Source organism: Littorina saxatilis, linkage group LG1, assembly GCF_037325665.1.
Source record: "Littorina saxatilis isolate snail1 linkage group LG1, US_GU_Lsax_2.0, whole genome shotgun sequence".
NCBI classification, from domain to species: domain Eukaryota; kingdom Metazoa; phylum Mollusca; class Gastropoda; order Littorinimorpha; family Littorinidae; genus Littorina; species Littorina saxatilis.
Window position 1 is genome coordinate 105,798,139 of NC_090245.1, and position 12,399 is coordinate 105,810,537.

The window sequence follows — 12,399 nt, forward strand, 5'->3', positions numbered from 1 at the left end:
TACATTTGGCGTCATCGACAGCGATGGGACTCGACATGAAATGTTCAGGCCACTGAATCATTTTCGTGCTGTTCCCATTCCACCTGGGAGGGACCTAAGCTTGGCGGGTCCATGGTTCGGAACTTTGGGGACAAAGTTCATTCAAAGGGGGTCGAGTGTGACAGGGAGACTACCGTCGCCCTTCACAGCAGACTCTGCAGAGTTGTTCGCCTTAGAAGTTGTGGGCTTTCCTTGCATGTACCCGTAAGTTGTCCTCACTGTAAAAGTGCAAAGGTCGAATCTATTTATCGAAAAATCCACTGTCATCTATCTCTATATATTTATATATAGAGATAGATATATACGGCTTCTGTGTCTGTGTGTGTGTGTGTGTGTGTGTAGGCAACACCTGTGGATTGTAGAGTTCTGTTTGTGATGGGGTCTGGCGGATTTTGTCTGTCTGTATGTTTTGGCATTTGAGAAGCCATAACAGATAATATAGGGCTTAGAAATAAGCTCTAAAATTCTCAATCCCGTTTGAGAGGACTTCGCCTTCAAAGGTGATTGTGGTGAACCGCCACGCTATCTGTCTCTGTCTCGCGATTCACCCCGGCGAAGCCGGGTATTCCTCTAGTGTGACATATTTTATGCACTACCTACCAAGAGACCCTTAGAACAGAGACATGCATACGTGCAGAAAATGGTTAGTATGTTAATAAAGCAGGAAAGCTGATACAGACTGCATGGGTCTACGTGATATTACAACCACACACCTTGTAAAGGGCTTGCATCAGAAAAGGTCGCTTTGCATAAAAAGCAAATGAAAAAAGTAAGTCCCCCAATAGAGAAGAGGTTATTTCTGTTGCAGCTGTTGCTTCTAAAAGCATCATATCTTACTGACAATTGCTTGAAATATGTTATTGGAAGAAGGATAAAGACTCAAACTTCACAAGCTGTCATTGGCGCAAAGAAGTTGCAAGCAACTACGTTTTGTAAACTAAGTTCTTGCCTTCTACAAAGAAAAGCACATTCTGATCACACAGACTTCAGCTTTCATCATTTCCAAAGATCCCCTAATTCTAAAGATCTCCTAACCAACTAAGTAAGCTGAACTGTGTACACCACACTTCAAACAATCTAAGCCAATTTCCTTTTTCTACGCCACTTTCCTCTTCTGAAGAAAGCCCTCCACGTGAGAGAAGGAAGGAGACACTGAGAGCATGCAGACTGACTCTAGAAACAAAAACCTGGACTGGTTAATATGTGCACCCAGGACCAGATGAACACGTCCACAGCACAAACACGGGTTTATACCTCCATCCTCCTCTGGTCGTGCTCGTCATATTCAAACTCGTCTTCTTCATCCCTGGCCTGCTGGAGCTTGTCATGTGCGTCGGGGTCTTCATCCATATCCTTGGCAGCATCATCCTCCACTAGCTTGCCCTTGTTCTCATCCACAGCTTGTTCGTTCTTGCTGAGGTCTTGCAGCTGGTCGTGCAAGTCATTGCCCAGGTTGACCATGTCCTCCGCCCCATGGTTAGCCGCTGCCTGCTTGTCCATCTCGTCTTCCGGGAGGTCCAGATGGTGATTGTCAGCAACATCCTCTTGGCCCACTGGGGCATTAGGATCGATAGGGTTGAGGGGGTTGGGGTTGAGAGGGTTGAGAGCGCCTTCGTCACTGCCTGGATTGGGGATGTTCTGGGGTACGATCTCTGGCAACTTCCCGTCAGGTCCGAGGCCGGCATGGTTGTTGCCCGGGTTGACGAGAGCGTCCATCTGCTTCTGGAGGTCCACCAGGTTGTCCCTGGGAGGCTGCTGCTGACCCTCCAACAAGACATTGTTGTCCCCACCACCTACACCACCACCCACTGCCTGCTGCTGATAAGATAGCCCCTCGGCAGCCAACAGCTGCTGCCGCTGCCGTTGTTGCATCATCTGAACCACATTAGGATCTTGCCCCACTACCTGAGCTTGTGGCTGTCCTCCTGGCGCTGCGGGCTGGTTGGCTGCAGGCTGCTCCCCTGCCTTGTTGGGGTCGGGGTTCTGCTGGCCCTCCGCTGCACACAGTCCAATGAAGCGCATCATTAAAGCATTACACTAAGGCTATGGAGCCGGATTCTGTGATTGATCGGCATGGCCCAAGTACTGTCTTTGATACAAATTCCTGTGCATTACAGTCACTTTTCTGCATCCACAAATGAACACAAAATGCTTATAACACAAGAAAAGAAAATGCTTGATACGACTCCCCTTCGTCACGTCCCATTACAGTGGACCCCCCATTAAAATAAAAAGACTCCATCCCTTTTAAGACATCCCCCATTCCCGCACATAGAAGACTCCCTCCCTTTTGTAACCGAGTTCACGAAGCACAAGAATTACCCGTGGAGGCAAAGACACTTAAACAAGATTGATTTTTTAGAGCTAAATTAATAGCCCTATAAAAAACTTTTATGGGTGCCCAAAAGTTCTCAAGAACATAGTACAAGGAGACAGCAGCAGCCAGACCCCATCACAAACAAAACTCGACAAGCTGTCAAGGCCGACAGACAACTCTGCAGAGAGTCTGCTGTAAAGGGTGATGCAGTAGTCCCCCTGTCACATGTGTGATGGTAGAGGAGAAAGGGATACACACTGTTTCATAGTGTGGGGCTACACAAATGACTATTAGATAGAATAAAGTGAAAGTCCTACCTGGAGCTTGGGGTTGTTGCTGCTGCTGCTGCTGTTGTTGTTGATCAGCTCTGAAATCCACAAACATTGTCAATAATTATTTGAACCAACACATAGTAATGCTGATGGGGTCCATGTCGACCAAAAGAGTGGGATTCCCTGGAGGTGGAGTTCCTGTAGGTGGATTCCCTGTGTACAGGGAACACCACAGGGTGTAGTTCCTGTAGCGTTTCGCTGAGATCGCTGAAAGTCACGTGATGCCTAGCGACATCGGTAGAATTTGATGTTTTTCTATCTTTCAGACCTGGGAATGAGTAAAAGTGGTTTGGGCGTACTGACGGGAAAATACTGCGTTTTAAGCATTTTTAAAGGCACACGGAGGCTCTTTTCTTACACAATTAGAAAAGGACTTCGTCGTATTTACGACAAAAGGCGTATCATTCCCAGGCCTGATCTTTTTTGATATTTCTTAGAAATTCGAGTATGGTTTGCAAGTTTTATTGAAAAACTCCACCCTGTGGGATTCCCTGTATACAAGGAATCCCTCTACAGGAACTCCACCTACAGGGAATCCCACTCTTTTGGTCGACATAGACCCCATCAGCCATAGTAATGTTCAGCAGAAAACTCTCCCACTCTCCAAAAAAAACAAGTTTGGAAGAAGAAGAAGCAAAAGAAGAAGAAGAAGAAGAAAATATCAAAAAGACTATAAGAAGAAAATGCTCTCACCCTTCCAGCAAGTCGGCGACAATCTGCATCACTTCTTGTTTGTCTTTGAATGCTCCTGCCACTGCCGGTTTGCCAATGTGAGTCGTCAATGCACCAACGATTTCCCGTATCACATCTTTGCAGCCGCTGCCATGAAAATATATTATCATAATGTGAGTATAAGCGCATACGTAACTCAAAACATAGCTAGACCGATCTTTCTAAGCGTTTCCCGTTTCTTCTTTTGGAAGCATGTATTTTTCTAATACTTTGCCCATTAAAATCAAGATTGATGTGATTATTTCTCACATGTCACGCAACAATTTAATAGTCTCAGAGTAATCACGCCCTGCATCGTGTAACGCCTAGTTGTGTCCACCGCAGGCGCAACACATGATTATGTCCCCCGCACGCGGAAGCAGAGTTGATATATCGCAAAAGAATTGCCCTGTGAAGGTATTTTATGGCAGATCACATTGTCTATTATAGATATTCCGAAGCAGAATTGCCTAGGCTGTAAGTACATTATTTTACTTAGGTCTTGTTGTATACTCGTGAACAGTGGCGTTCAATTTTCTGCCGAAGTCCGTGAAAATTATGCAGAGAGGTCTCAATTTCTTACAAATTAACCCAGAACTACCATTTGAATCACTATTCTAATACTCAGTTCAATCTTCGATACCTTGCAGACTTGTATGCGCGTTTTGGGGCACCAGCATCGCGGATAAGCTGCTCTAACCTAGCGTTATTTTGTGGTACTCGATTCTCAGTGGGTAAGGTACCCCGCAGACACCAGAAGTCCCCCGCATTTTTGATCAAGCTGCGGGGGATCTTACCTTGGCAAATTTCACTGTTGATCTTTGTACCCATCGTGAGTCTAAACTAAGCTAAGCTGAAACTTAAAAATGGAAAGCAGTATCCACAAGTTGACAAGCAAAGCAAAGCAAAGATTTAAGCCCTTCTGTTGACCGTGCTTTGTGTTATTTTATAATTTTTAAAGTGGGGGACAGTATTTCTGACCTGTCTTGGTGAAATTTCTTCTTTTATGTAGTACATGTACACGAGAGTATAAATGGTAAGAAAACTGGCTGATCCAATGCAAAAAAAAAAGTACGGGTCCGTATGATATAAACTTCAATACAAGAAAGTCTGGGTTATCTACTATTTTAAAGCATTAATTTGGAGACACCTACCATGTGGTTGGTCTTGCGGGGGACATAATCGTGTGTAGCGCCTGCGGTGGACACAACTAGGCGTTCCACGATCCAGGGCATGAGTAATGAATTTAGATAGATCTATGTATTAAAGCCCTCCCCCCCCCCCCCCCCCGAAATTGATCTTTCTTGAGGTTATCAGACCTCTCCTGGCAGGAAATTTCAGTATTACTGGACAGGGTACCATAGCACATTGATCAGGATTTCTGTACTACATAAATCTGTATAAATTTAATTTTTCATTGATCATTGATCGGGCCAGATTCGGAAGAAGCTATATTGCGCTTAATTTGTGTTATGTTTTTAAATTTTAATGCAGTTTTTCCCCCCCTGAGATTATTTTTCTTCCTCGGAAAACCGATCAGGTTTCCTCTGAAATTAGCTTGCTCGCAGAAAATTCCCCAGCCTGAATCTCAGCACTGAAAACATTTTTTCGTTGACAAGGAATCTGATGTGGTTATAGCTACAAACAATCTGGTGCTTTTGTTTAAGGGGTCGGAGGATTGGGTAGCCTGGTGAGTATCAAAACTATTTACTTTTTATCACAGACGACAGGTGCATTCTTCTGTTCCATCAGCTCTGCCTTCACCTTTTCCAGTTCAGCTGTAAAAGACAACATGCAAAAACTCACATGTCAATATTCATGTGCAAACAAAGGAAAAACAGATTTCAGAATTGTGTTCTATGAAGCAGCAGAGACAACATATGTAATTGTAGGCTATGACAGGGAAAGAGAAGCAAAAATGTTGTCACAGACTAGCGAATAGAAAATGGCCAAAAAGGAGGAAATAAGGGTTTCCAGATCCCAAATAAATTTATATTTTATTAGTTTTTCTCAACCCAGAAGTCAGAGAGAAGTGTGATAAATCTGCAGACCTAAAGCAGCAGGGTTTTCACTTGAGAGAAAGAGAAAGAAATAGAGAGAGAGTGTGTCAAATAGAGTGTGCAACCAAGGTTTATGTCTTCAGGGTCATACAATGTGTACATTTCTTTTTTCATATTAATACATGTATACATTGAACCATTCGTTCCCATCCTCACAAGATCCAGAAATTTAAGAGAGTCAGACAGAGCGAAAGGAGCAATAACTGATGAGGAGAGGGGGAAGAGAGAGCTTATAGTTATACCAGCACACTTTTACCATCATGTGACTCCACATGCAATGTGAGCAATCAATGAGAGGAAAGCTGTACACTGAAAATAAAGTTTGCATCCCCCCCCCCCCCCACCCCCCCAATGTCTGAAACGTTCGAAGAGGCTGTCACCCACAACAGAAACACAGCTGTGGTTTTATTGATTGCTAATATATAGCTCACTGTCTTGTTCCTGCCTCTTGCTATCTCTGAAGTATGGCGACCACAGACACACACACTTACAGTTACATCTTAAAAAATCTTTTTAAAAATCCAAATTTTCGGCCCGCAGGCCTTCTTCAAAAATTCACAGACCAAGCGTCAATAGTTACAACACAGCAAGGTTGCAACACAACTATAGACGCTTGGTCTGTGAACCTTTGAAGAAGGCCTGCGGGCCGAAAATTTGGATTTTTAAAAAGATGCGACATTCTGGCTTGGTTTTGGACTTTTTATTGTGTTGTATAAATAAGCTTTTTTAAGCTTTAAAAAGTTTTCCAGCTTTCATTGTGTGGAGTGGTGCAGAGGAAAAAAAGTTTCTTGAATTCTGTATATATATACATAGAGGTTACAACACGAGTGGTTTTTTATATGGCTTGTATTTCAGTCAAGACCCAGCGGATGAATATCAAGGGACTCACGAGCCTCGTACGGACTGGGTTTTTAACAATTGCTAGTTTGACTTCTGTTTTTACTTTAGTTGAGAGAGCCGACACCAACGAGCACGCACACTCAAACACATACGGCTTGTCATGTTGATCACAAGAGAGAAATAGAACAGCGAACAGAAGGAAACATAACAGATTACGTCCCCAGAATATGACTCGATGGACGACAGACGTCATGAAATCTATGACGCTGTGACTAAAACTCAGCTATAGCACTGAACGACTCTCGCTTAAGTTCTCAAAAGCGTGGTAACCCCATGCACATCCGGTCGACAGGTACATGTGCATTTTGGAATGTCAAGGACGACAGAAAGTAGAGCCAACTACTATGATGTATTTCGTGCACCCTTATTTATCCACTATTTTATGTGTTATAAGAGTGCAATAGTTACATCATAACCCTAACCCTAAACATCATAGATGTAACAAGAGAACAATGGAAAAACAAGAAATATACCTAGAGTACATTTACAGAGACAAAGGGAGGTCATGGGATATATATATATATATATACAATATCAATTTGTAGATCTCCTTTACATATTAAATTAACGTAACATAACTTAGTTAAACAAAATCTATACATGTAATCATTCAACCATATTTTCCCATCCTCATAACTTGACATAAGATCCAGAAATTTAAGAGAGACAGACAGATCGAAAGGAGCAATAACAGCGTGCTGTGTGGGTTGGGGGGAGGGTAGTGGTGGTGTACTGCGTGAACCACTGATGAGGAGAGGGGGAAGAAAGAGCTTATACCAGCACACTTTTACCATCATGTGACTCCACATGCAATGTGAGCAATCAATGAGAGGAAAGCTGTTACACTGAACATAAAGTATGCATGGTCCCCCCCACAATGTCTTAAACATTCGAAGAGGCTGTCACCCACAACAGAAACACAGCTGTGGTTTTCCTTTTAAATTGATTGCTAACATACACAGCTTGTCGTGATTGTTGTACACTGTTGCATTCTCATTACACTGTATTTTATTTCGCAGAGAGGAAAACCTTGTAATAGGAATGAAAATGAAACCTAAATGGTCTGAAGGCTTCCTAATCTCTTAAGAAATTGTACATGTGATGAAGTTTTGGATAAATATATAGTTAGTACATAGCAGCAGTAAAACTGAAACAGTAAAAGGATGTGTATCTGTGTGCAGAGCTTTCTGAGATATATACTTTTATAGGTACATACAGACCTGTAAGAATATTCACTCCTAGTCCCACAAATGCTAAATGTAATGTTGTTCAGCCAGTTGTGCTAAGTTAGTTGAATCAGTTAATACACAAAAAGCTAGTAGGACACAAACATTTAGCAACACACATTCATGAACAAATCTAAGGCAGTACACTTTCATTGGACAATATATCTATTCATCTGCCTTGCAGCTATGTCAGTAAATCCTTTGGGTTGAGGACATGCACCATTTATTCACGCTAGACAGCAACCTACATGTATAAAAGAGCACAGGCCACGCCCACCATTCAAGCAGGCCATAACCATGAGGCAAAATCTTATAATTTCAAGAAAGCATGCATGTTCATTCAAACTTTTTTTGGTAGCATACTATAACTCACATTTTCTTTTTTGAAAGTATGAAAATGGTGTGTGCTGGAGGGGACACAGGAGTGATTGGTATACAGTACATGGTAGGAAAGGGAATCCGTAGGGCCAAGGGGAAAGACATGGAGAAGGGTTTAGAGGGCTTGTGACATCACTGACTCATTATTTCTTTCATTGTGCCCCTAATCTCCCTTTCATCAGCTGAAAATTAATAATGAAGGAGGTGATCTGCATACCATTTACTGAGCTCTTCTCCTGCTGCGCTTGCTGTGCTTCACTCTGAGCCTGTTGCTGCAAATGGAAAAAAATATTGATCAATTTGTACTTGTAGCTTATATTGAATATTAACGTTTTAAACATGTATACAGACCTGTATCACTATCACGCTGTGCCAGTTCACACTAGACAATTGCTACCTTGCTAAGGGCATGCATGACAGAAGGGGGCCCGGTAGCTCAGTTGGTAGAGCACTGGACTTGTGATCGGAAGGTTGCAGGTTCTAATTCGGGCCGGGACGGACACGGGTCAACTTTATGTGCAGACCCAGAGACGGAAGCTATGTCCCACCCCCGTGTCATCACAATGGCACGTAAAAGACATGGTCATTCTGCCATAAGTGCAGGTGGCTGAATTACACCTAAACACGCAGACACCTGGGTAGCGCGACTCCGTTGCTGCTAGCTTTCCACTGGGAGGAAGCGACCCGAATTTCCCAGCGATGGGACAATAAAGTAATGAAAATGAAAAAAAAGAAGAAAAAAAAAAGTGTAAAGTACATTACGTCATGTAAACCAGTTTATTATACACAAAGAAATATGAACATGAATATCAAAATTATCATTATAGCTTTGTCAGGTGGATAGCAAAGAACTATCATCGTGGGTTCGGCAAGAGATTACATTCCCAGAGTCCACTTTGTGCAGACTTGTCGGTGTCCAAACACCAGCCCCTGTGAGCATACATCATTACATGCGCACGATAAAGACCCCCATGTGCATGTGCAGCAAGTCTCAGGGCTTGAAAAACATAAACGAACTCATTCAGGGGAACAATTTTTAGTGTAAGGCAACTTGCTTTTTCAAGGGGGAAGCAACCTGAATTTCCACGAGGGCAACACAGCTGAACCTGCCATGGTGACCACCTCTCGAGAACAACGACAGGCTCACCATTAGGCCAAAAAGTAAAATATGTCTGTTTCCGGTAACATCGCAGAAAAAAATAGGGTGGGTCGGTGTTTTTTTTTAATTTTTAAAACACCTTTTTCTTACGTTTTGTTAACGTCTTTTTACGGGGTTTTTTCCCCCCCGGCGTCATTGGCCGCCATGTTTTTTTCGCGTGACGACGGAAACGGGAGGTAAGTCTCTTCGATTGTGAAGTCTCATCGACCGATTACCTCCCGTTTTTATTTTCTGGTGCGAAAAGCGAAAACAAATCTTTAGGGTCGGCGCTTAAAAGTAGGGTCAGTCGGGTTACCGGAAACAGACATATTTTTATATTTAGTCAAGTTTTGTAGGGGGGAATCAAGACGAGGGTCGTGGTGTATGTGCCTGTGTGTGTGTGTGTAGAGCGATTCAGACTAAACTACTGGACCGATCTTTATGAAATTTGACATGAGAGTTCCTGGGTATGAAATCCCCGAACGTTTTTTTCATTTTTTTGATAAATGTCTTTGATGACGTCATATCCGGCTTTTCGTGAAAGTTGAGGCGGCACTGTCACGCCCTCATTTTTCAACCAAATTGGTTGAAATTTTGGTCAAGTAATCTTCGACGAAGCCCCGACTTCGGTATTGCATTTCAGCTTGGTGGCTTAAAAATTAATTAATGACTTTGGTCATTAAAAATCTGAAAATTGTAAAAATAAATAAAAATTTATAAAACGATCCAAATTTATGTTCATCTTATTCTCCATCATTTTCTGATTCCAAAAACATATAAATATGTTATATTTGGATTAAAAACAAGCTCTGAAAATTAAATATATAAAAATTATTATCAAAATTAAATTGTCCAAATCAATTTAAAAACACTTTCATCTTATTCCTTGTCGGTTCCTGATTCCAAAAACATATAGATATGATATGTTTGGATTAAAAACACGCTCAGAAAGTTAAAACAAAGAGAGGTACAGAAAAGCGTGCTATCCTTCTTAGCGCAACTACTACCCCGCTCTTCTTGTCAATTTCACTGCCTTTGCCATGAGCGGTGGACTGACGATGCTACGAGTATACGGTCTTGCTGAAAAATGGCATTGCGTTCAGTTTCATTCTGTGTGTTCGACAGCTACTTGACTAAATGTTGTGTTTTCGCCTTACGCGACTTGTTCTTTTTGGCCTTAACCCGAAGAATCCCCAACTAGTATTTTATTTCCGTATAATTCACATAATTTCCATTGTGACCACCTGCCTGTAATGACCACTTTTAGTCGGTCACATGGGTTGTCGTTATAGATGGGTTAGACTGTAGTTGCTTACCTTAATTTCTACACAGACTGAAAACAAATACTGATCTGTGATCAGCAGGCTACTTGTGGAAGTTCAACGAATTCTTTTCTGATAAGTTTCTCCTTCCTTGAGCCTCTTTGACTTGCAAATTCCTATTCCCAAATACATGCAGTTAGAATACATTTCAGGGGCATGCATACAGACACAGTTCAATCTTCTGACTGAACATTTTGTGAAATGGCTGATTATTCAGCTTTAGACAGTTAAATATGAAGATTGACACTCTACTGCGTCATTTAAACGATGTGTGCAAGTCACTAGCTTTTCACTGGCATGTACTTGCTAGCAGAAAGTACAATTGTTTTTTCAAGCTGCAAGAATTTGAACTAAACAACAACGTACGTTGGTCTCAGTTTGTGTGTTTTGACAACGCCTGCAATTCATTTCAAATGACTACTGCATTTTTAAGCCCAGCCTATCATACCCAAATATGCCTTGGCTCTCTGCAGTTGACTGAACTAGTTTCAAATTTTTAAAACGATGGAAATGTGTGTGTACACGTAAATCTAACTGACTTCAAGCTTACAATTTTCATTTCATATTTGTAGGGGCGCGGTCCAACAGAAGACAATTTTACAATGGATCACCACTAACATTACCCCGTACCCTAGCTATTCAAACAAAATCAGAAGAAAAAAACACCCAAAACAGAATACAGTAACAATTCAAGAAGAACTGTTGACCCCCCCCCCCCCCCCCCCCTTAATGGTCTCCTTTAAGGCCTAAAAAAAAAATAGGTGTGGTTACGGTAACCCGACCTACCCTATTTTTAGGGGCCGATCCTATAACTTTTTATTACATTTGTCAAAACAAAAAAAAAAAAAACGAGTGCAAAAAACGCAATGAAAGCGAAAGCGCCCGAGTCGCACACTTATTTCCCTGTCAAGTAGGTTTAATTTGTACACATTAGAAAAAAAAGTTAAAAAAAAAAAAAAGTGATTGCCTACCTACCTACCCTATTTTTTTTGGCTATGTTACCGTAACCACACCTATTATTTTTTTTGGCCTAATGTAAAACGAAATTTGAGATAGAACTTGAAGTAAATAGAATACATCATGACATACATGTAATAGTGCTTTTAGTTATGCGTTATAGAAATCTCCTTAATAAATAAATAAATAATGTGCTAAGTGTGATTTTTGTTTAATGTACTTGTTATTGAGGTTGCTGCACAAACATCGACTACATCACTATCTTAAACACAAAAAAAGTATTACCAACGATTCTGTGGATTTTTGCAGCTGACTTTTCAAGTTTTCCACATCAGAGCTCAACTTGGATACTTCGTCATTTTTCACTGACAAACCATTCTGGAGCTGATTTCCTTTCGTTTGCAAGTCTGACAACTGTGAAGCTAACTCAGCGGCGCGTTTTTCCACTGTTAAATGTTTGTCAGACACAGCACGGAAGTCTACTTGAAGACTTTCCATTTGCCTTGTAAGTTCACCATTTTTACTCGAAACATTCCAATAGTTGAAGGCAAGAATGCACATCGCAACCAAAAGTCCAACCACGAGAAAAGGTGGAGATCTGCTCGTCGGCCGCATGTTGCCTCGTCCGTTGCCACTCATTTCAAAGAGGCCGATCCGTCAATGCACACACCAAAACTTTATCACCAAGCTACAGGAGTAAAGATTGAAATCGATCTTGCTCGGGACACGTTGACTGCCAGTTGTCGTGTTGTTGCGTCTCCGTCGTGAGATGGCGGAAGAAGTGTAAAAGGTGGATCGGGCCAAGATTTGTTACGTAGTCTTGGATCTGGCAACGGAACAGAATTCGTAAAAAATTATAGGCAAGCAAATGACTCTTTTTACATTTAGTCAAGTTTTGACTAAATGTTTTAGCATAGAGGGGGAATCGAGACGAGGGTCGTGGTGTATGTGTATATATTGTGTGTGTGTGTGTGTGTGTGTGAGTGTGTCACGTGTGTGTGTGTGTGTGTGTGTGTGTG

General features: G+C 41.8%; 1 protein-coding gene across 4 annotated transcripts in view; it reads right to left on the reverse strand.

Moving 5' to 3' along the window:
- The window catches only part of LOC138948940 (Golgi membrane protein 1-like), a 29,475-nt gene extending 17,307 nt beyond the window's left edge, over window positions 1-12,168 (reverse strand). For all 4 annotated transcript variants that reach the window (XM_070320635.1, XM_070320618.1, XM_070320627.1 and 1 more), the window contains exons 1-6: window positions 11,666-12,168; window positions 8,181-8,235; window positions 5,111-5,177; window positions 3,382-3,507; window positions 2,674-2,723; window positions 1,294-2,036 (exon numbers count right to left, since the gene is read on the reverse strand). In XM_070320635.1, coding sequence (XP_070176736.1) covers window positions 1,294-2,036; window positions 2,674-2,723; window positions 3,382-3,507; window positions 5,111-5,177; window positions 8,181-8,235; window positions 11,666-12,019 — 1,395 coding nt within the window. In that variant the 5' untranslated portion in view covers window positions 12,020-12,168. The remainder of the gene's footprint in view (window positions 1-1,293; window positions 2,037-2,673; window positions 2,724-3,381; window positions 3,508-5,110; window positions 5,178-8,180; window positions 8,236-11,665) is intronic.
- Window positions 12,169-12,399: the final 231 nt, after the last annotated feature.